This window comes from Ahaetulla prasina, chromosome 2 (assembly GCF_028640845.1).
Source record: "Ahaetulla prasina isolate Xishuangbanna chromosome 2, ASM2864084v1, whole genome shotgun sequence".
Classification (NCBI taxonomy): Eukaryota; Metazoa; Chordata; class Lepidosauria; order Squamata; family Colubridae; genus Ahaetulla; species Ahaetulla prasina.
This window is the reverse complement of record NC_080540.1, coordinates 68,613,137-68,637,880: the sequence shown is the minus strand read 5'-3', so window position 1 is coordinate 68,637,880 and position 24,744 is coordinate 68,613,137. Positions and strand designations below refer to the sequence as shown.

General features: G+C 37.1%; 2 protein-coding genes across 4 annotated transcripts in view; both read right to left on the bottom strand.

Moving 5' to 3' along the window:
* Nucleotides 1-12,741: 12,741 nt before the first annotated feature.
* On the bottom strand, nucleotides 12,742-19,233 carry LOC131193134 (platelet glycoprotein IX-like). The gene is given in 2 exon segments (XM_058173025.1): nucleotides 12,742-15,555; nucleotides 18,972-19,233. A coding segment is annotated over 1 exon segment (678 nt). The 5' UTR covers nucleotide 15,555; nucleotides 18,972-19,233; the 3' UTR covers nucleotides 12,742-14,876.
* A 2,897-nt stretch (nucleotides 19,234-22,130) lies between these two features.
* Nucleotides 22,131-24,744, bottom strand: part of LOC131193276 (platelet glycoprotein IX-like) — a 51,699-nt gene continuing 49,085 nt past the window's right edge. For all 3 annotated transcript variants that reach the window (XM_058173287.1, XM_058173288.1, XM_058173286.1), the window contains exon 2: nucleotides 22,131-23,683. In XM_058173287.1, the coding sequence (XP_058029270.1) occupies nucleotides 23,055-23,654 (600 nt within the window). In that variant the 5' untranslated portion in view covers nucleotides 23,655-23,683 and the 3' untranslated portion in view covers nucleotides 22,131-23,054. The remainder of the gene's footprint in view (nucleotides 23,684-24,744) is intronic.

Here is a 24,744-nt window from a genome sequence, read left to right as displayed (position 1 = left end):
GGGGATTTTGCAGTATCCTTTCCCTGCCACGCCCACCAAGCCATGCCACGCCCACCAAGCCATGCTCACAGAACCAGTAGTAAAAAATTTTGAATCCCACCACTGCTAGATATGGAGAGTTTGAAAGAGCTATGAATAAAAGAAAGTAGGAACTTTTATGAAGGAACATGACACAATTCTCACAAGCAGTAGAGTGAATCTTCCTACAGCACAGCTTATAAATCTAACAAACAAAGATATTCAATCTCACCAGGTTCAAATCTCACCAGGATCAAGGTTGATTCAGCCTTCCATCCTTCCAATGTGGGTAAAATGAGGACCCAGATTGTTGGGGGCAATATGCTGACTCTTGTAAACTGCTTAGAGAGGGCTATAAAGCATTGTGAAGCGGTATATAAGTCTAAATGCTATATGTCAGTTTTGGAAGGCAATTTTTTTTTGCTTCTTAACTGCCACATATTTTAGCTGGGGAAGTTGGGAGGGAGGTTGTTGTTGGAGTGGTAGAAAGTTAGTCATAACAACGTTCTGTTTTCAAGGACATCCTGCGTCTGATGGAGACTGCCTGAAGATTGTATCCAATTGAGTGTGAAGAGTTGCTTGGACAATGTGATGAACATGTGGGTGTGGGGCAGGGCTGTGAACTGAGTTCCAACTGAGTGTGGAAAACCTGGAAGCTTTCAGTTTTGGGTTTTCCCAGCTGTGCCGACATGACATCTCTAATAAAGTGGAACTGTGGGGAACCTCAAGCCTCAGAGTTTTATTTCATTGGGGGTGTCCCTTGGAACCCTGACACTATATCTATATCTAAATATGTACATACTATTTAAATTCTGCTTAACTAAATCATTTACTTTCTGTTTAAGTATAATAAAAATGAATTACTGTATGCTGCATAAACTCTGCAGTATACTTTTAGAACAATTTAGTTTCTTGTAAAAACTTCCTCTGGATAGTGCTTATTTGTATACAGGGCAAACCCCTGAGAAAAAAGATGGGTAAAATTGATTTTTTTTCTAAAATGAGATGTAAATTAAATATGGGAGATTAATTTTTCAGCTATTTGGATGCCAGATGGAAAGAAGTATAATTTCTAGTCATTTTTAGTAGCTGGAAGAAGCTCCAAGCTTCCAAATGGTTTAAACAAGATGAGATATAGCCTGTTAGCCATATAACATCATCTTAATAAGCTTGATTCTCAGAGACCCTTGAGATAAAATCTGTTTAACTATTGGAACTTTCTTTGCAAAATAAAAAGCATATTTTCAAATTCACAATAAACATAGAAAAATAATCTTAATAGTGCCATTTTTCACAAATATGAAGTCTGATGAATTTTTATCTATCGCATTTATAGAAACTGAAAAGTCTGAGTTGCGGTCGACAGTGCTTTTTCTGTTGAGCGCTCCAATAGGGATAATCTTTCAGGAGCCATACACCAATTATAGATGGAACTTAAGTAAATCTTGGTTGAATAAAATCTCCTTTTTGCAGAATCCCACTTTTTTTTCCTCCCTGGCACACTTATCTTTCTCTGTGCAGCAGATCACTGGAAATAGGATGATCTTACTTGCCACAAGTTTGAATTGATTGCTTCCAGAAAGAACTGAAATTAGTTCCAAAGGCCAGAAATTACCCATAATTCTTTACACAGATTGGCAGCAATTCGCCATGATTTTAGAGAGCAGTTGCCAAAAATCAAACTTAGGAGTTTGTTTCAAATCATGTACTCTACGCTGAGCTAAAATATTTTCCCCCAATCAATCCAACTCATAGCCCAAAGTATATATGTGATCTCCAAGCTGTATTGTACCTTTCAAACACCCCTGTAACTGAATGTTTATGTCTTACCATTTTGAGGAAATGCACCAAAATTCCTGTGTATGCCTAGAATGATATTAAAGATAAAAACTTGAGTTTGATTCCTGCTGAATTCATGATCAGTTGTTTGATGCTGGCTTCTTTGGGGATGTTTTTTTCAACTACCTTGTTTAGCCTAGACTTGGTTGTTTCACATCAAATACTAACTGAGTCTTACGAACCTTATTTAGCTTTTCTGAGATCAATTAAAGTTGGCTGGTTTTACAAACAGCTTAACTTTTCCTAATATTTAAAAAAAAACTACAGCCCCCACTCGGAATGCAAAAGTGGAACTGTCTATGGAACAGCATTAGTGGTATATTCAATGCTACAGTAAAGCCTTTCTAACCTGTTTATTTTATAACATATGAACCAGTTGTAGATATAGCTATGGATACTAGCAATGGACTGGACTAGCAATGGACTGGAGAAGGAAGCGCAGCCCAAAATAATGATATTCAGTCTACTTTGTACAGGATTATGTTTTTTCTTAAATATCAATATGATAGGAGAGTCAGTCTGGTGTAGTGGTTATGGCATTGGGCTAGAAACTGGGTGTTGTGTCTCGTCCGATCTCACCACAGCCGGGGCCTTCTTATCTGCTTCCAAACACGGAGGAATGTCCTAGTATGCCTCCCGGCCCCAGCCCTGGCTCCATGCCCAGACAGGCTGAAGAGGAGGAAGTATCTCCAGCCCCCAGCTCTGGCTCCATGCCCAGGCAAACGGAGCAACTAGACCCCTCCCCCTCCTCCACAGCATGTGAGCCTGAGGGAGGTCAATTGCCAACAGCTGCAGACTGGAGTGACCCTCGCGTCAGAAGACTTGATAGGCGGAGGCAACAGAAGGAAGGGAGGGGCAGGCCTGGATAAGTGCTGAGTCATGGAGCCATACCCCATGGCCTATATAAAGGACCTGCTTTCTGGCATTCTCTGAGTCAGGCAAAGTCTAAACATATCTTGCTGAAGTCACTTTCTGGTCTCCTGCCTGCCCTGAGGACTTTGCTAGGACTTTGGCAGAGCTGCAGAGGCACGCCTGATTTGGATTTCCCTGACCCGGCCGTCAGCGGAGGAGTGGGACACGACACTGGGAAACTGTAAGTTCTAATTCCAATTTTGGCATAAATCCAGCTAGGTCACTGTGGGCCAGTCAGTTTTTCTTTGCCCTAGGAAAGATGCAAGGGCAAACCATTTCTGAAAAACTTTGCCAGGAAAACTTCTCTTCCTATCACATACTTAACCAAACTCAAAATACCTAGCTACCAAAGGACCTTTACACTGGCATGATGTCATGCTCTCTCCACAGCTATCCTAAGGGTGATACAGGAAAATTCCCTACCTGGAGAGACAGTTTGACTCTGGACACACAGAAACAACAGAGCATGTGTTTGTGTTAACATTGCGTGCCTCATTTCATCATTACTGTATAAATATCCTGGTTGCACAGAACAATTTTATATTTCTCTTCTGCTTGTAATTATACCACAACATACAATGTTGTCAGGTTCTGCTCAGCAGTTTTAGAACCTGTCAGATGATGACCTGTGCCCAGGGGTGAAATATAAAATTCGTTACTACTGGTTCTGTGGGCGTGGCTTGGTGGTGGTGGTGGGGTTATGTGACTGGGTGGTCGTGGCCAACTTTTTTTTTTCTACTTTTAAAAGCATTTTTTCTACAACCTCTTTGGCCAAAGAGGTTGTAAAAAGAGGTTCTTAAAAATGCTTTTAAAAGTCTCTGATGATCAGGCAACTCAGCTGGGATCGCCAAAGGCTTTAAAAGCATTTTTTCTACAACCTCTTTGGCCGAAGAGGTTGTAAAAAAATGCTTTTAAAGGGTTCTGATGATCCCAGCTGAGCTGCACCATCATCAGAGGCTTTTTTTTTACTTTTAAAAGCATTTTTTCAGCCAAAGGAAAAAAATGCTTTTAAAAGTAAAAAAAACCCAAAACCCTCTGATGATCATGGGGCTCAGTTGAGCATGAGCGGAAGGGGTATGTAGATTTTTGCTACTGGTTCTCCGAACCACCTGCTGTCATTGCTACTGGATCAGGCAATCCGGTCCGAACCGGGGGTATTTCATCCCTGCCTGTGCCTCAAACTAATCTTAATGAGTATTTGAATTGTTAGTTAAGAGTATATTGCATTGCATTGTATTGCATTGCAATAGACTTAGTTAGCCACATATTATTTTTTTGTATTGATCTAATGTTTTTATCCCTCCCTATAGATTTTTTAGACTTGTTTACATACACACTCATATTTTTGTTTTAAAAAATTACGTAATCTTTGTTTTAATATTATTTAGTTTTTTGAAAAAACATATTAATTTTCTGTATCTCACATTGCTTATGCAGGTCTATAAAAGTACAAATTTTTGATCTGTGATTTTATAAAAACACACTCACACACATACACCCACCAGCCATGCCAAATCAGCCCTGCTCACTCCTGATAAAGACACATTCAGTTTAAGAATGGGTAGGCAGTGCATACTCATAAGCATCTTTTTTGCATGAAATCTAATGTCCACTACAGCACTGGAATGTATGTGTGTGCGCACATACGCATACATATAGTGCATCTGTGTCTTGAGATGTTTCTGTGTTAAATTTGAATAGACTGATGATTTAGCTTAACTGAAGTCTTAGCTCTTTTATTCTTTTATTCTTCTGTTGTCTTTATGTTTATTTCATTTCTGCCTCAACTGGTCGTGGGGAGTCTTAAACATCATTCAGAATGTCTAACGAAAGAATTTTGATGCTAGGCATGTGTGCTAGGCATGTGTGCAGTTTGCCTGTTAACATTAAGTAGTCCTGGCTACTTAGCATTCTGTGTTATTTGTCAAGTTGGCACAATACAGAGCTAATTAAGACAGATTTCAGGACATGCTGATTCAGGGAGCACTGAGAAAAATAGTGATAAGGTGCAGGATGCTGCCTAGCTTGCTCTACAAAAATATCGGGAACCGATTTTGCAGTGATTACCATTACCATCATTGTTTGGTAAGGAGCTTTTTGGTGAGCATGTGTGGTTTAACTAATGATATATGATTTGGCAAGTTTTGGGAATAACTTTATATTGCACAGATGGCCTTCCCTCGGCATTTAGGCTCTAATTATGCCATGTGGCTTTTGAACCATGTGGCATTCACTGATGCAGATCCCACCTTGAAAAGCTGCCCGTTCCATTGCTCTGATATCAGGAGCCTGCAAGTAGTTGCCCAAATAATACCTATGCTGCTGTCTTTTCAGTGCTTTGAACTGAAAATTCGTAATATATAATTATTTTGTCAGAATCTTAAGCAGAAGCGAGAGGCACGCATACATACATTTTAAGAGAGCCTATACTGAAATCCTTACAGATTGTCGCAACCCAAGACAGGATTGGATTGAGTACAATCTGTTAAATGCTAATTTAATCATAACAAGAAATGAATCTGTTTGTTTTTAACAGTATGCAGTGTTCAGTACAAAGGTTTATTTCAAAAGATGCTTTTGATATTTTCAGCAGAAAGGACTGCTGCAATGAATCTAAACATTAAAACCTTTGCTGAACACTAGTGTTAATTGAGAATGTTTCACATAGGCCTGAAAAACTCTGGATTTTTTTAGGTCAGATCTGAAAGGTAGTTTTCATACCTTTCAATTCTATACCTGTTGGCTTTCTATTTTGAAAAATAAAATAAATGATCCAACTAACACTTCTTCAGCAGAGATTGCTGCTACCTGGTTAAATTACTTTCAGTAGCAACTTAAGGTATGTATGCTTATTTAATAATAAGTAACAACAAAGGACTCTCTAAAAAGAACAAGCTGATTACTGACACTAGACACCAGACTTAGCAAGCAAAGCTGATCTGTCGTTCCCCAGTTGTGTTGTATTTTTATTTAAATTGTATTGATTATTTCTGAGTGGATACATATCATATGAGTATATTCTTCTTCTTTATCCTCATGCTTTTGTGGGACAAGTGGGGGGAGGAGGATTCATTGCACTATGTGTAAATCAGCAGTCCTGAAAATTTCATTAGGGTGGAAGCACTTTTTCAAACAGAAGCCAGTCTTTCCAGGATAACCTCTTCTGAAAACTTTTTCATAAATAACTTGATGTTAATTTGAAGTCCTTACTAGTATTTCTTTTCATAGCTAGTTTGAAAAAAAATCCACAATTAGTTTTTTTCTCCTATTTTCTTTTTGATATACCATTATTATCTATTTTTGCAGTACAGATAGGGTAGCCCTGACTTAGCCTTTGCAGATACCATGATAATAGAAATAGCAATAGCACTTCTCTGTAGTGCTTTAAGCACTCTGAGAGATTTATAGAGTCAGCATATAGAATAGAATAGAATAGAATAGAATAGAATAGAATAGAATAGAATTTTTTATTGGCCAAGTGTGATTGGACACACAAGGAATTTGTCTTGGTGCATATGCTCTCAGTGTACATAAAAGAAAAGATACGTTCATCATTATTGCCTCCAGCAATCTGAGTCCTCATTTTACGAACCTCGGAAGGCTGAGTCAACCTCGAGCCCATCAAGATCAAACTCCAGGCAGTGGGCAGAGTTAGCTTTCAATACTATATTTTATTCACTGTGCCACCGGACTCTAGTGATATTTTGCTACACTGGTACTACAGTGGAAGGAACATGTCTTTGAACAGCTATAATTCATTAGTCCTGGAAAGCACTAATAACTATAGAAAGCAATGGTTTTCACTTTTGTCATTCTAATCATTGTCTATGTACTATACACATCCCCCCCACATCCTGCCCTGCCAGTGTTACCCGTTTTACATTAAAAGGTGCTATCTAAAGACTTTGTGATTCACATAAACTGTATTATTATTTTGCCAGATGCCTGTTGCTATAAAACCGTCTTGATCTTTTACTGTTGTCTCAAGGCTTTGCTTATTTCAATCTGCTTTTTGGTATGTATTTTATACTGCCAAAGCTTGACTTTACTATGATCTTATTTTGTTCTTGATGTTACACTATGCCATGATTTACTTTGCAATTTGGTTTATTCCTGATTTAATTCATATAACTGGCTGGGCTTGCATAACATAATGATAAGCTATAATTTACAGATCTTGATACTCAAAGTAAAAAAACCATTTGGTTTAATGTGACATGTAAACCTAGCCTGATATTAGCTAAATGACTGATCCATCTATTTCTCTTTGTTAGACTAAACTTAAAATTTCTCTATATTTTTTCAGAGTGTATATGATATGCCTTGTGTTTAGGCACATTACTCACTCATATTTATCCACATTTGGTGCTTTCAATTTCACATGGCAGTTTAATATTCTTGCTAGTCTGCAGAATTGCCAGGGGACAAGATCTTGTAACCATAGGTTATTTGGGGCTGACACATCTTGCTGTGTAGGGGGACACATTACAATCTCAATGTTTTTCACATCTCCAAACTCCTTTGTATTCTTTCAGTAATGAGATCCCACTGAGCCTAATCTTATATGTAACTTTGGGTATTCTAACTCATCATCTGTTCTCTAGTATCCATGGTTTCAACAGCTTGCATGATACTATGATTCCTGTATTTTCTAGTCTTTGCGTCTTTAAAATAAAAATAAAAGTAACAAGGACCTTTCTTTTTCAGAAAAAGTGTGCTTTCATTTCTACTCATTCAGGAATGCTCTGAGAACAGCCAGTTCCTAACCAGCAGGCCTAAATATTGTGATTAAGATAGCAGCTATGTTTGAAAGACAGAGCAAGTTTCTTAATACGTCCTAAGAGATCATCTTTGCCTATCTGGGTGTTGGCTTCTAGATTTTTTTTAATTTCCTGCTTAACTTTTTCTTATTGTCTCCTTTGAATGGCGTGTAATTCAGTGATGGGTTTCTACTGGTTTGCCCCAGTTCAGGCGAACTGGTAGTGGCAGCAGCAGGAGGCTCTGCCCACCCGCCCAGACGTCATCACAGATGGTCTGTGCATGTGCAGAAGGGCCGCGGGTGAGCAAAGCGAGCCCACAAATGCACACGGTCACAGTTCCGAACCAGTAGCGAAGGTAAGTGGAATCCACTATTAGTGTAATTGTGTGTAAAATATTAACACCAGGCAAACAATCAAGCAGAAAACAATACCTTAATCAAGGAGCTACCAAGGAGAAAACCACCACCTCTACCTAGTAGGACAAGCTATTGTCTATAAATAGGAACCTCCCCATCCCATTAGTTGAGTAATGAAACATGTGCAAGCAAACACCAGGCACAGAGCCCATCAAGGACTCCATAGTTTCAGCTCTGAACTGCATATATTCTTTTCTATTGGAAGATATGACTGCCGGATATAGATTCTTAAATGAAACCATTTCACTCTAGTATTTTGAAGCAAATGGCACTTAGGTTTTCTTGTTCACAATCATATAATCCAGGTGTCCCATTCACAGAGCAAAGACTGAAAGAGTTGGTTAAAATCTGATAATCTACTTTAGAGCTGTGTAGCGGCGTGAAAGCTATTGTCCCATCTTCTCCACCTGGGAACTGTTATTCAGGCAGGGGAGGCTGCTTCATATTTTATCACTCTTCCAAACAACATCTGGTCCTGTAGTAAAGATATTCTCTCCCCATGACTTTCCAAATGTTCAGCAACTGGGTCTCCTATCAGCATCTTGCTTCTGGATGGCTTATCCCTATTACCAAATGCTAGCCCTAAAGTCTGTTCTGTGTAAGCAAGGCCTCTTTTAAGGAATAAAAGTGCGGTAATGGCAGTTAAATTCTGAAGCATACCTACATTTTCAATTTTTAAAATTTACATATAATCCAAATTTTCTTCTAGATTTTAAAAACATAATTAGAAGTTATCAAAATAGTGTGTTACTTTGTAATAATTCCATTAGAAGTCATGTCTTGAAATTTCCAGAGTTGTCTATGGGCATATTGATCATCAATAAATGCAGTAGTCTGGCCAATTAGTAGACATATTATATCTGTAGACCCTGCATTGAGTGCTAATACATTTCCAGTGCAATCCAAAATGCTATTTTTAAACTGTGAAATCGTATATACCTTTGCACCTAGATACCAGCAGAACTGCTTTCTTTAAGCAGAATTTTAGAATAGATCAGAATAACAGAGTTGGAAGGGACCTTGTAGGTCATCTAGTCCAACCCCCTGCTCAAGCAAGAGACCCTATACCATTTTTATTTATTTATTTATTTTTATTTATTTATTTATTTTTATTTATTTTATTTTGTCACACAGTATATATAAGCATAAGCATGAAATAATTATACAGTATATAAGCATATATATATGAGTATGTAATAACTATATTAATTGGATATAACGAAAGGAAACAATAGGACAGGAACGGTAGGCACGCTTGTGCTCTTATGCACGCCCCTTACAGACCTCTTAGAAATGGGGTGAGGTCTGTCCAGTCTCTTCTTAAAAGCTTACAGAGATTAAGCACCCACAACTTTTGAAGGCAAGCTATTCCATGGCTTGATTGTTCTCACTGTCAGAAAATTTCTCCTTATTTCTAGGTTGAATCTCTCCTTGATCAGTTTCCATCCATTATTCCTTGTCTGGCCTTCAGTGCTTTGAAAAATAGGTTGACCCCTTCCTCTCTGTCACAGCCCTTCTAATATTGGAACACTGCTATCATGTCTCCTCTGGTCCTTCTCTTCACTAAACTAGCCATATGCAATTCCTGCAACCATTCTTCATATGTTTTAGTGTCCGTTCACCTAATCACCCTTGTTGCTCTTCTCTGCACTCTTTCTGGAATCTCAACATCTTTTTTATAGTGTGGTGACCAAAACTGCATCGAGTATTCTAAGTGTGGTCTTACTAAGGCTTTATAGAGTGTTTTAGTACCTCACTTGATCTTGATTGAATCCCTCTGTTAATGCAATTTAGGATTGCATTGGCTTTTTTGGCTGCTGCTGCACACTACTGGCTCATATTTAATTGATTGTCCATTAAGACTTACTGCTATTAAGCCAGGTTTCATCCAATCCGTATGTGAATTGACCTGCATGAGACAATTCTCCTAGGAGAAACTGCTGATGATATCCCATCTTCATGAGGTAAAGGAGACTGAGGTGAGAAACAGTTCTTTCTCAATTATGATATGGAAAAATCTTCTCCAGAACTAGCCTGATGTCTTTCTGATTGCCTTCTATAATTTGATTAAGTTGTAGCTCTTTTGGAGAACATTTGGGGATTGATTTTCTTTTTTTGTCATCTATAACTATTGTTTCTATATTCTGTTGAATGATTGCTCATTATTTTATTGTACCATGACCATTGTATGGGATTTTTTTCCTAAGCCATCATGATTTCCCCAGATGAGAAAGAGAGAGGGAGGGAGGAAAGGAGGGAGGGAGGGAAGGAGAAGAAAAAGAAGACACATCTGGAATGGGTATTTGAGTACTCAGATGAGCCTTTTAACCCCCAAGGCTTAAATGTAATGGTAGAAATTAATGAATGTTTTCCTGTCAGACACTTTCTATTACAGCTTAGAATTTGGATCTACAAACAATAATGGATATGCTTCCAAAGATTTATGCATGTATTCATTAACTGTATGAACTGAAGTTTTAAAGTCCTATATAATAGAGAGTAAGGCTATGATCTTGATGGAGATATGCAGGAACTGGCATATTTAAAGGCAGCCCTTGGGCAAAAGGGGATGAAACATTTTTTTAAAATTGATAACAGCCAGATAACATTCAGAAGTAGTTCAGATAGAGGCCTCCCTAATCCACTGAACTAGGAGGAGGAGGAGGAGGAGGAGGAGGATCACAGTTAGAATTGCAATTTTCTGTGATTGTAGCCATTTAGTACATGTGACTTGGCTTTTTATGGAATTGATTTCAGGGATGATCTTCCTAATGGGGGGCTGACATATATATAGAGAAATCTACAGTGTTCATCCAGATAGGAAAACCTTTGAACTAGCATATCATTATGAGTTATGGAGAGTCAAATAGTATTTGATGCAGGGGAATAAATGTTACAAAGCTTTGCACAGATACAGGCAGTTAGAGATTTGTGAGCTCTAACCTTAACCATAACCATAACCCCATATCTGATACATGTCATCAGGACAAAAAACTGTCTCCTCTCTCATCTCAACTTATCTCATAGGGCTGTTGTGGGAAAATAGGAGGAGAGGGTGCTGGGTATGCTGCTTTGAGCTTTTGACCAAAAGAAGGGCTCTATAAACCAAATAAATATGTACGTACATGCATGCGGTGTTGTTGTTTTTTAACTTGGTTGTTTGTACTGTGTCTTAGCAAATGTATCGTCATCATTGTCATCCATCTTTTCTACAGAAGAGAGGGTAGATTTTTATGGCAGAGGTCAGACTATTTATTACTATCCAGCTGCATCATAAATGATGGTTTGGCAAAAGATTAGGCAGATAATAGATACAATTTTGCCTGAGCATCTATCTCTGCTCCTAAAATCCACATGGCATTCACCAAATGGCTGTGGAGTTTGCTTTATGATTGTTGTGTTCACAACTCCTGGACATAAACTGTTTCAATTCCTACCCTCAAAACGACGCTATAGAGCACTGCACACCAGAACAACTAGACACAAGGACAGTTTTTCCCAAATGCCATCACTCTGCTAAACAAATAATTCCCTCAACACTGTCAAACTAGTTACTAAGTCTGCATTACTATTAATCTTCTCATTGTTCCTATCACCCATCTCCTTCCACTTGTGACTGTAAAACTGTAACTTTGTTGCTTGTATCCTACGATTTATATTGATATTGATTGTTTCCTGATTTGTACCCTATGACTATCATTGTTGTACCTTATGATTCTTGATTAACGTATCTTTTCTTTTATGTAAACTGAGAGTGTATGCACCAAGACAAATTCCTTGTGTGTCCAATCACACTTGGCCAATAAAAAAATGTATTCTATTCTATTCTATTCTATTCTATTCTATTCTATTCTATTCTATTCTATTCTATTCTATTCTATTCTATTCGTCATAAATTAGATGAGTCATATGATGACCTGCTATATGACTGTCATAACTTACAATAATGTTTTGTAGGTTCTATTACTTTGTAAGTCAAGGACTAACTGTACATTATAGTTTATCCATCAGGGACATCTGGGTTAGCCCTTCTTGAGATAGTAACAGACAAGCATCCATTGCACTCCTTGGATCACCTGTAATTGACATCAGCCCAGACTGGAGCCATGCATATGCAAAAGGCTCCTTTTCCAAATAGAGAAACTTAAATAATCTTTACTTCTGGACTCATGCATGTTTTAGAATGGCTCTACATGTTGATGGTGGAGCTGCAGCTGAAGTATATGTCAGTACTGATACTTAGGCATCCATCATCTCAATAGGTGCTTCAAACTTGTGGTACCCACGATCTAATATGTTGAATAATAGTTACTGAGTGCACAATATCCATGTTGCTATTCACAAACAATTCCACAGATGTAACTCCTTTTACATACACAAGGCAATTGGTTCTGTGGCAATTATAATCGAACTATTGGTATAATTTTAAAATGCTTGTTTGCATTAGGAGAATATATGTTTCATTTGTTCCTGCAGTGGTTCTGATTTCTAATTCCTTTTCCCACCACGTCTCTTTTAAAGAATCTCTTTTCTCTTTCTGTCTCGTGCCAAGGCCTCTGGTGGTGTGTCCTTTATCATCTGCCTGTATTCTCTTAGGGAGCTCTATCTCACAAACTTAAGAACTGTGACTGTGAAAATTGCAAAGGGCTTGTCTAATTCTTTCTAGAGATCAAGGAGAAAGCGTGAAGTGGAATAAAGTGCCTCATGGTTTGCAGCTGCTTCAGGTACATAAATAATGCGGGCAGAAAAAAAAGCATTGGCAGCAGCCGAACTTTTGGCATTCTCTTTTTTTTCCCCTGAAATCTTTTTGCCAGGCTTCACTCAAGCTTTATTCCTTCTTTCTACACAAAACAGGGATATTCACTCCATCTTGTAGTACAGCTTGCATCTAGATCCCTTTTACAGGAAATATTATATATGTTTATGCTTCTGAGATCAGAATAAGTCATTTTTATTTTTAAGAGGAGGAGCCCATCCCAAGTAAAATCAATCAGCTGAATTCCACTGATTTCAGTGGGAGAATCAAAGAAAGACTTAAATGTGTATTTATGAAATGTATGTGATACATGAAGGCTACATTTGACCAATTATGTTAAAAGCGTGCAGTTAAAAATATACAGAAAGATAGGTCATCTTAGTTCCATTTATACTGAAATGCTTGTTTGCGGAAAGCAGATGAAAACCTTAGGTGATGGGTGGGGAGAGAAATTGCCAGACATCCTAACAGAAACAATTCAGTTCAAATGCTTTCACCAGTCTACTTTGTAAATTCCATGAATTGTATTCCAATTCATGTAGATAGATAAGCTTTTATCATGATTTATGTGGCAGTATTTTGATTGATTCTCATTAGGATTCAAACCCTTTTAATTTGAAACTTTGGGTTTGAATTTTGTTATTTTGCTGAGTGTGAATCCCATTTTTAAACAGACCTTCTAAAGTATCATCTACAGAGTGATACTGATTGATACCATCTTCTAATTTTTCAGTACTGTTATTTGATGAGAAGAAGAGTATTGTATGACACATTCAGAATGTTATTTCTGAATGTTATGACTATTTAATAGTCATTATGGTAAAATTCTTATTATCCAAGGAAATAATTTATTAAATTATTTTCTCTGGTTTTGTTGGTGAAAATCATTCTTACTATTGCAATTTCTATTTGTATGTTTTGCAGGCTTCTTGAATGTATGATTTCTCCTAAACTGCAAAAAAATTATATTCATGTAGAGCTACAGTTCTCATCATCCATAGTTATTTTGGCCATGGTGATGGGAGTAGTCCAATTAATGTGGAAATACCAGGCTGATAAAAGTTAACTTAAATTCTTCTTTTTTGTGTGTATTTGCCATCAAGCGGTGTTGACTCCTGGCAAGTGCCTGGATAAATCCCCACAGTTTTCTTGGTAACAAGTGGTTTGCCCTTGCCTCCTCCTTCAGATGGTTAAAAACAGTTTAAAACAATCAGTTGTTGCAGAAATATTAGAGAACAATAAGCATCAGTAGACATGAATTTGCACATTTTAAAAAATGCAGAATAAAACAAAGATATTCATGAAATATTTCCATGTATTGCAAGATAAACACCAAGTGAGTATTCCTGGAAAAGGAATAGGGTGCACAATCCTAAAATGTTCTTCGCCTGACTGCAAACATCTCTCTGTGGGTGATCTGGAAGACACATAATCTATAAGTAGGTTGGTACAAAGCGTTAAATATAGAGAGTATTTTCTCAAACTAGAGTCTTTGAGATCAGTACAATGATCCTGAATTGAATTCAGAAAAAGACAATTACTGTAAACCAATACACTTTGATAATAAGTTTTCCCATGCAATCTTGCCAAGAAATCATATCTGCTGCTAACTGCTTTTTGTGTTGTTGATAGATATATTAATAACAACAAAAACAGCAGCAAACATAGACAGATGTGTATACTACTCACTGCATTAGTGTAAACAGAAAGTCTTTAAAGAATTTCTAATTGTGGCATATACTAATCAGCATCTGGAGCATCTGGACTCTGTCTGCCAAAAACTGTTTATGGATTAAATGAAAATGACCACAACCAGGACAGAATCCAGGTCAACAGATGCTAAATAATTCAGTATACTGATTTATTAATCAAATGCCATAATTGTCCACCTGATCTTTGACTTGAATTATAGTACACAAATATGGGAGGTGCTTTCATCAGATGATTTCCAACACGTTATGAAAATCAAAAGTATGTTTAAAATGAGACACTAATTCTTTGATTTCAGTTTTACCTTAGAAGCTGCAAATTATGGTTTTGGTTCCATGTAGATATTCTTAATGAGTTTCTGTTCTTTAAAACAAACAATCTAAATAGTCATGCTTTTCAGTTGACCGTTTCACTTTTAATGATAAACAGAAATAATTTGTTTGACCTTTCTCTTTGTTCCGCAACCTAATGCACAGTAGTCACAAGCAATGATGAATGGCTTGGTACTCTTTTCCCTGTTCTTCTTTTCAGTTGATGAGAAATAGCAGGCAGTGTTCTTGGGTCTGGGGTGGGGGGAGGTGGGGTTGGTTATAAATTCTTGTCATAAACATCCACTTTAAACTTAGTCCGTTTTGTTATCAAGAAACAGTTGATAATAAAAAGAATAAGAATAAAAAAGAAGATGAATGCATCATTGAACAAGAAATCGGAACAAAGTGTACGGGAAGTGAAGCACAACTGCAGTTCGTTCCTCTTGAGCTCAGATATCATTTTTTTGCGAAGTGCAGGAGGAGAAAAACACCTAACATCTTTAGAAGCTAAGCTTCCCTCTTGGTCTTCCAACCAGTTTTTCAGATACAAAATCCCACAGTCACAATGCCATGGATTCCTAGATAGATTGATGATCTTCAACACCTGAAGATGGTCAAATGCTCCTGCAGGTATCGTGGCTAGCTTATTGCCTTGGAGGTACAACTCTTGTGTTTGACTTGGCAAAAGTGGAAGCACCATCATTCCCATGAAGCTACAGTTCAGTTTTAGTGGACTGTTTCCTGGTGGAGAGCATGTACAGTGGTGTGGACAGTGGCTTGCAAAGGCAGCTTCAAGAAACAGAAGAATCAATAAGCCTTGACATGGGATCATCCTGAAAATTTAAATTAGGATAACCATAAAAAGAAATAAATTAGTGTAGGTTTATGAACATTTAATTTTGCTCAACATTCTCCACAATAAACCTGTAAAATATGTTGAAATAACTCAGGGGTATCCAGTGGTGGGATTCAAGCAATTTAACAACCGGTTCTCTGCCCTAATGATTTCTTCCAACAGCCAAACTGCTTCCAACTTTGCCAAACTGCTCAGAAAGTTAACAACCGGTTCTCCCAAAGTGGTGTGAACTGGCTGAATCCCACCACTGGGGGTATCCAAACTTGGCAACTTTAAGATGTGTGCATTTCAAGTCCCAGAAATATTCATCCAACATGGCTGGCTGGGGAATTCTCTGAATTGAAGTCCACAGATCTTTGGACATCCCTGACGTAAATTAATATCTCATGCTCATCGTATATTTGAATAGGTGATTTAATTTTTTAATATTTTGAGCTGCTTATAAAAGATCCCCCTCGGAGTTGAGGTTTACTTTAATATTATAGTTAAAAATATTTTCATATCAGACACAGAATGAATTTAGCTTTTGCAATATATGATAGTCTACATCTAAGTTGAATCTTTTCCTGACTGCCCCTTTCAAATAAGAAATCAATAATTTTATAAGCAGCCAGCAGGAAGGGAAAGCTAATTTTCATACAAACAATTTATTTCTCATTGTGTTAGACCATCTGTGAAGCAAAAGATGAATGTTTTCCTTCAAAGGTAAGCACTGATCTTTACAAAGGCTTATGCATAGAAACGTTTTTCTCAGTTCTCAAGTTCAGGTCTGAATCTTTTCAGTTCCTAAATGGAATTGCGGGAACAACCTACTTACAGAGAAATGCATTAAGATGCTCAGAATGCAACATTTTTTACAGAATAAATTAAACATATTCAGCCCTAGGGGATGTTGTTCTCAAATTATGGGAAAGTAGTTTCTAGTAGGTTTTGAAGTGGAGGATCACGTCTTTTTCACGGAATAAAAAAAAAATCCAAAATTTGAGGAAACTTTATTGGTCTGCTATGCCTATGCAAAATTTAAAGAGTTGTGATATATAGTATAACACCAACTTACTCGATTTTATTTGAACAGTCATAAAAGAGTGATCTGTCAAAGGAGGAGGAATGGACAGATTATTAAATTTAATTCACATCTGCGATCACCAGGAATATTGGGTAATCATGAGAAAGCCATTATCAGAATCCTTTCTGCATTATAGAATTATTGTAAGAATAAAGTAAGTGGACATTTATTATCTCAGTGGAGGAAGGATAGGAATAGCACAGAAGCAGCCAGTTCTGCATATTCTGCCCCTATTTACACGTAGTCCTCGACTTACGAGCACAGTTGAGTCCAAAATTGCTAAGTGAGACATCTGTTAAATGAGTTTTGCCCCATTTTACGATCTTTTTTGCGACAATTGTTAAGTGAATGGTTGCAGTTGTTAAGTTAGTCACACAGGTGTTAAGTGAATCTGGCTTCCCCATTGACGTTACTTCTCAGAAGCTTGTACAAGGGGAAATCACGTGACCCCCGAGTCTCTGCAACTACCTTAAATATGAATCAGTTCTGAAGCATCTGAATTCGGATCACATGACTGTGGCGATACTGCTATGGTCATGTGGAAAATGGTTGTAAGTCATTTTTCCAGTGCTGTTATAACTTTGGTCAAAAAATGAACTGTTGTAAGTCGAGGACTACCTGCGTGCTGGTGGCACTCTTTTTGAAAGGCTGAAAATGTAGGCCAGTGGAATCATCTGCTTAGTCAAGGAACAGATAGATGGAGCTGAATGCAGAGCAGAAAATTATCTGAAGCTGTTATCTCAGACGTTACTCATTTCCAAGCTTGTTGGAAAGACCAAAAAATGCAGGCCCAACCGATATAAAAAACACCTAACTAGGAAAAGCTTTCCTGCCCTTACCTAGAAGTGATCTCAGGCCTGCTGTGGTCACTGAGACCCTATTGGGGTTTTTTTGGTATGGGATAGGTGTTGTGTTTTTTTTTCGTATTTATCTTTCTAGACATTTAGGATATTTTGTGGTTTTTCTTTCTGTTTTTATTCTCTTTTATACCGTTAACAGCACAAAGTGTTCTGTCTCTAAATTTGATAAAACAAATAAAAGCAAATAACGTTGTGGGCTTTACGTCTGGAGAGAAATATATAGAATTCAAGGAACTTTAAAGCAATAGCTGAATATACCACTACGAGCTAAGTGAAGACAGGGGAGAGATGGGGGTGGGGCCCTATTTTGGCCCTTCCCCCTTTGCAGCTGTAGCAGCAAATTCAGCTGCATTCTCAAAGCATAAATAAAATTTGATAAATAAATAAAAGCAAGGCAAAATGCCTGTCTCTGATAGTAAGCAGCAAAATGTGAGGCGTGCAATTTTTCAAACAACCCGTTCAAAAAACTTAATTATGCATCATAGGGTAAAAAGCAAGTACTTAAAGCAATTAAAGCCATTCATGTAAAATTACTCCTTTATATTGTATATATGTGCCCTGAAAATATTAAATGTTTATTTTTAAAAATCTATTTTTATTTTAAAAAGTAGGTCCTCTGTATTTAAGTAAGGACCTGCCAAATTCATATGTTTCACATGTGAATCTGCTTTTCTATTTCTCGATACAGCTTTTACTTAAATGTTCTGTAGCCCCGAATATGCTTAGTTCTCTTTTGGGGTTCCTTCCCTTTGTGGGAAGGAATTATTTTAGGGATTGGAGCTTCCATTTCTAGAAATCCTCAGGTGCCCCCAGTCTTGCTTTCACATATTGATAATAGGCAATAACCTGAACAATGGAAATGGAAAGTTTATGATAGATTCTTCTAGCTTATGATGGAAGACCACTTATTCTATTAAGTTGGCAATAAAATAGAAACCATTTAAAAGTTTTAGAAACCCTACAGTATAAAATGGAAGAATATGGGATAATAACAATAATTAATAATGATGTTGTAGTCCCTAGAAACAGCAGAAGAGAAGAGAAAGAACTAGAGAAAAATGCAGAGACTTGCAAATAGAATAGAATGACTATGACAAAAGAAAGCAAAGATAGTATCAATAGTAATAGGTACCTTGGGCCCAAAACAGCTGGAGCATCACTTGAACATCTTTGGCATTGACGAAATCACCATCAATCAATTGCAAAAGGCAGCTTCACTTGGAATAGCTTACATCCTGCAATGAACTTTTAACCCTATCAAACGACATCTGCCTATGCCTTGGGAAACATTTGATAGATGGATAAAAATGCCAAATCCAGTCTAAATATCTGGCTGACTGTACGACCAACAAAAACAATAATTTATTTTTATTACCATTGTGGTCTTTTTTGCAGTTTTTTGCTTCTTTCTCTTTAGAAGTATAAAAAGACATAAAAAACACCTTTGATACCAGAAAAAGAACTTACCTCAAGCCAAAGACACATGAGAACGTCTTCTGTACACCTTTGCATTCTCTTAATTTTGTTTGTAAATATTTACATTGATTTTCAGCATCTGAAAATCAGCTTTCAACCCTGTGCATTTTTTTCAGTACAGGAAAAGATAGAGCTGATTCACAGACCACATCACCTTTCCAAAGTTCTGTGGGAAACTTTTTGCACATGATCCATTTTCAGTGGCTGGCATAGTTATCCCACCTTTCTGTGGGTTGTTACAATGAGAACTGTAATCAACAGCACGCCCTATGGAAATCCATTTGATTGGCTATGTAGGAAGTGTCCCGAAGCTTATGAAAGAAGTGGCCGGGGAAGATAAGCTTGTGATACTCCCTCATCCGCCATTGCAGCTTAACTCACTCTGTCTCTGGAAGAATTCCCCTGATAACAACACCCTGGTTCCTTCTGATAAGGAGAGCTCTGCTTATTTTCTAATAAGAAAGCTGCACTCCTTCAACAATTCTCCAAGACCTCTAAAGTTTATGTTTCCCAGAGCAACATTTTTACATTCTCTGCTATAACTAACTTTAGTTCTGATTTCCAAAAATATCTTTAAAATAAAGAAGCCTTTTTAAAAAAAATATGGAAAATGAAAATTGGTACATGTCTACGTTGATGTGAATTCAATGAACAAGAATCAAGGACTTTTTTTCAGATGTTGATAGACATTTCTCCAGCATAGAATGGTAGGACACGTGTGTGGGTTTTCTTTCCATTTTGCCTGCTACGTGAAACTCTCATATTCCTAATGAACTTTCTAGAGCAGAAAATATTTTCATGTTAATTTTACATGAAATAAAATGATCTAGGTTTACCTTCGCACAAAAACCAATTATCATATATATTGCATTAACCAGCAATAATGATGGAATTTAAACACTACACACATAATGGAGCTGCAACTCATTAATTTATAAATGATGCAAAACTTACAATGCAGTTACATTTCTTTGCACATCATTAGTGAAGGATTTGTTTCCATTGCTTAGGGGTTTTTCAGACAGTTATCATAAAATAACAAATTATAATATTTTCAGCAAAGAACAGTATTCTATAAGGCAAAAGAGATTGCTTGTGGTTTTGAAGACTTAGGGGTTTCCAACCCTGGGATTTCCAATAGGGAAAATCCCCAATCCAGGCCAGTTTTCTTCATGCAACAACCAGTTACTGGTTCTCTATCGCTTTTTCATTTCTTTTGATGAATTTGGATAATGTTGACCTTCTTTTTTTTAAAAAAAGAATGATCCAAAAACTAAAAATGTTGGCTGTCTACTTGTTCTTCCCATGGTATCTATTGATTAATATGAGTGACATAATACTGGCTTGAAACACAGCTGTTGAGCACAGGAGTTCAAGGGCAATGGTGGCCCCTTTGTTGTGGATTTCTGGATTGAGGCTTCCTTGACCAATTGGCTTATCTGGGATGCCAACTGCACCTTTTCCTAGGTCAGGAAGCCCTTCAGATAGCCACTTATATCCTAGTTGCACTGTGTCTTGACTAGTGCAACACTATCTACATAGGGCTGTCATTGAGGATCACCCAGAAGCTTTACCTAAGTCATAGGCATGGTTCCATATGACCATGTAGCACCTCTGTTTCATGAGCTACACTGGTTGCTAGTTTTCTTCCTGGTGTGATTCAAGATGCTGATTACCTATAAAGTTCTACATGGCATAGACTTTGGTTACTTGAGGGACTGCCTGCTTCTGTATCTGCTGCAGCCAATTGGATCTGGCAGGGTTGGCATGCTCTGTGTTCCTTTGATTAAACTATTGAGACTCCTGAAGGGTGCCTTCTCTGGCACCTAGCCTTTGAGACAAGGTTCTCTCCGAGATCTGGATAGACCTCCACTCTGCTGCTGTTGTTTAGAAGAACATCAACACCTGGCTTTTTACCCAAGCCTATGGCAAGAAAGAGTAAGACTCTTCACTTCATCATGCTTTCCTTGTTTTATCTTTATGTTTTATTGATTTGATTGTAATTTATTTTACTTTTGTGAGCTACTTAGGGTTGTTAGGAGTCAGCTAACATACAAGTTTAATAAAATTATGGTTGGTTGCAGAGTCAGGTGTGGTATTACCATTCTTTATCATTAGCTAGGCTTGCAATGGCTGCTGAGAGGGTAGATCTCTGACATTTGCGAAGCCAGTCCCTTTCTGTAATACAGTAGGATAATAAACTTTCCTCACTGGGAATTCTATAAATGTGTTGGAACTATACTTCCCTGAGCAACCAGCTAACATTTCCTTCAGTGATGTGTTTGCTTGGGAATTCTGGCAATTGGGGTTCCTTTTACCAGTAGGGAATCATGCTGGAAAGGACTGATATAGTGTATGATTTATATCTCATATAACCCATGATAAAAATGGAAGTATTAAGTCCAGATTGATGAAATAAATTAAGTAAAACATTTTATCATTTGTAAAAGGGCTTAGACTTTAAGGAGATAATGATAATCCTTGATAAATCCAGAGTCTGCCATGCTTAGAGCAGTTTCATTTAAATTTATGGTCAAGACTAACTGAATTTATATCCAGACTAACTTAAATTACATATTTGTAATATGTTACAATGATTAAATTTTGATCCAATGCTAGTTAGATAATTGTAATTTCATGCAAATATATTTATTTCTGGCACGCTCTCTCTAGCATAAAAAATTGATTTTTGATGAAAAACCCTTAAATTCAGACATGATATCATCTATATAGAATATAGATCACAAGGACAGATGTCTTCCGAGCATAACTGAGGACACTTCAATAATTTGAAGTATATTTGTGGAATAATAAAGAAAAACCTGGAAATTTGTGTTGTGGAACTCTTTACTAGAATTGGTGGAACATGAACTATAAGTTTGCTTCATTTAAATCAATAAATCCAACACAATTTTCAGTGATATAGTGCTTATTAAATAATAAGAGGCATGATGGTGCATTATTCTAAAATGATTTTCACACCAGTTATGGACTAGGACTACTCAGCCTATACAATTGAGACTAAAGTTGTTTGAAGTAAATTGAAGTCCTTGGATACTTCCATATTCTAATCTAGATAACTCTCAACATTCACTAGCAAGACAAAAACTGTGCAATTTGTCCATTTTTCCTCCTTTAATTCTTCTCAGAGCAAGCAAGAAGATAAATAATAAATACATATTGGGAAAACAAATAATGGGAAAATACAGAAAGATCATAAATGGAAACCATTGTAAACACCACCCCGACTCCCAATATACTGTAGATGGTACAGTATATTGTTAGTGCAATTTCTCATTAAAAGAGTCATCTGAAACAGAGCTTGGCAAAAAGCCCAAGTAGAACTCTGTGAAGGAAATATGGATGAATTTGTGACACAGCTACCAAACTTACTCATCAAATTGCTGAATAATTAAATGTCCATATTTTAAAAAAATTAATAATCCCTTCAGTAAATGGATTGATAACTTCTAGTTTCTAAATGGAGAGAGATTGCAATGCTGCAAAAATAAACTATTTTCCAATCCTAAATATTCTGTCCATAAAATATTTTTGCTAGCAAAACCATAATTTATAGAATTCAAATTATTTTTTTCAGATGGAATTGTAAAAGATGAAAGCTCTAAATTCTCTGTCCTGGTATTCAGTGAATATGTGAGTAACTCCATTTTTTTATATGTAAGAATATGCTTTACTACCACACTGAACAAAGTTTGCGTAAGATCAGGATTATTTATTCTCTTTGTGAATGATTATATGGCTGAATGACTGAGTGCCATAGCAACAGAACCTGTGATGCATGGAAACACATTTCAGTTATGCATATCAGAGCATTAATAAGTAGAGTATAATTACATAGCAAAACAACTTATACAGCCGTCAGAATTATTGGCTTAATATCAATGATATTGTGATTATTGACATATACACATGGAAATGTGTGTGCTTGAGAAAGTGTGATATCTTCACCAAAAGAGGCCTTTAATTGTGAGTATAGATACTTTCAGTTCACAAAAATACAATATTACATAGGTGGTTTTATTCTTACAACATTTTATTGCCCACGGCAGCATTTCATTTGGACTTCTGATTTTCCAGGTCATGGAACCGTAGCAGTGGGACTTCAGAAGAATGCTGCTTTCTGCTGGCTTGGAAAACTAACCGTTTTGAACGTTGCAAAACACATGCTGCTAAAATTAAGACAACGATTGCCAAAATAATTAGACCAAAGTCCCTCAAAAAAAAATCACGGCAACTGATTGGCAGGGGTTTCCTACATCCCTCCAGTTCATTCCCTTTCAGCTGGCTCAAGGCTTTCATATTTAGAGAAGCTGGAGTTTTACAGGTAGCCTTTGCAAGAGAACTTTTATTGAAGTCTGCCAGCCACTCCTTGAGATATAAAATAGAGCAGTCACAGTGCCAAGGGTTGTTGGAAAAATTAATTTCCTCCAAGTTGGTCAAGCTGTCCAAAGCACCAAGAGGAACAGTGGTCAAATTGTTGTTTTGCAGATGAAGAATTTTGATGCTCGAATTCAGGAGGGGCATCTCCTGGAGTTCCATCAAATTGCAGTTTGCTGCCCAACCCCAGGAATCAAGAGTCTTGCAAGGACAAAGCATGCAGATCCAAGCTTGGGTTGTGTTTAAGAACAACAACATGATTAGCCCTTTGATCATTGAGATTATTGTAGCTGTTTTGCTTGTAGCTGTGGAACAAACAAACAAAAAATACACAAATGTAATATGTATGAGCTATTGTCTGTTCTATTCAACCAGAAGATGGGAGTTATATTCAAGAACATCAGGAGGTGATGGTAGTGCTGCCCAAACTGTGTGGTTAAATTTGGACCCAGAAGGCAATCCTTGTTAAAGCCATTTTATATTCTTAGTTAGACTTCCCAAGTCTTCTATATGGGAAGAAATTTGATCACCAAAATGTCATGGTAAGATAGTTCCTGGATAACAAATATTGATTCCCCACTGGCCATATCTCTTAGATGATCCCTCTTCCCTTCTTCCATCTTAGTTTAGATTTCTCTTTTCACCTCAATTAGCCTGCTGAGCAGCCATAAGTATTCATATATATATATATATTTGGATGCTGATGCTTTTTTTAATTTCAACAATAATATTTGGGTTTTGAATACATTAACCCCACGCTCCAGTTCTAGCCTTTCTCAGTTAGGGTTCTATGAGAGATTGTGACTGAAAAAGAAAACTTTGCATGCCACCTAATGCCAGCATTCACAGTGGTATGAATGTTCATGCAGTGCAACTCACATTTGCTGTTTTTGTAAACATTGTAAAATGTGAATTGTGTAGGTTAGAAATGAGTTGTATTGTGGAGTTTGCCTACATTTTGTTGTTTTTAGGCAAGGTTCCCTAGGACCTGAACATTATTTCAAGGGTTTTCACCAGGGCAAAATAATTGAGAAAGGCTGGTCTATTCAAAAACTCTAGAATTGTCTAAAAACTGAATATGGCTATCCATTCTGAGGAGTTCGGCAGAGACTATGATTTGTGGGGTGGAGTCTAAAGAGGTTCTGGAGGGTCATAAGGCCCTTTTTGCCTACATTATTTTAACTTCTTCATTCAGGCCAATGTTTCTCAACTTCTGCAACTTTAAGATGTGTGGACTTTACCAGAAGTCAGGTTCACATATCTTCAAGTTGCTGTGGCTATGAAATACTGCTTTAGGTGATAAACTGTCATAGTAGTCATTTAGTAGTTTTCAGAATTGATACAGATCACATTCGTGTGGCTCTCA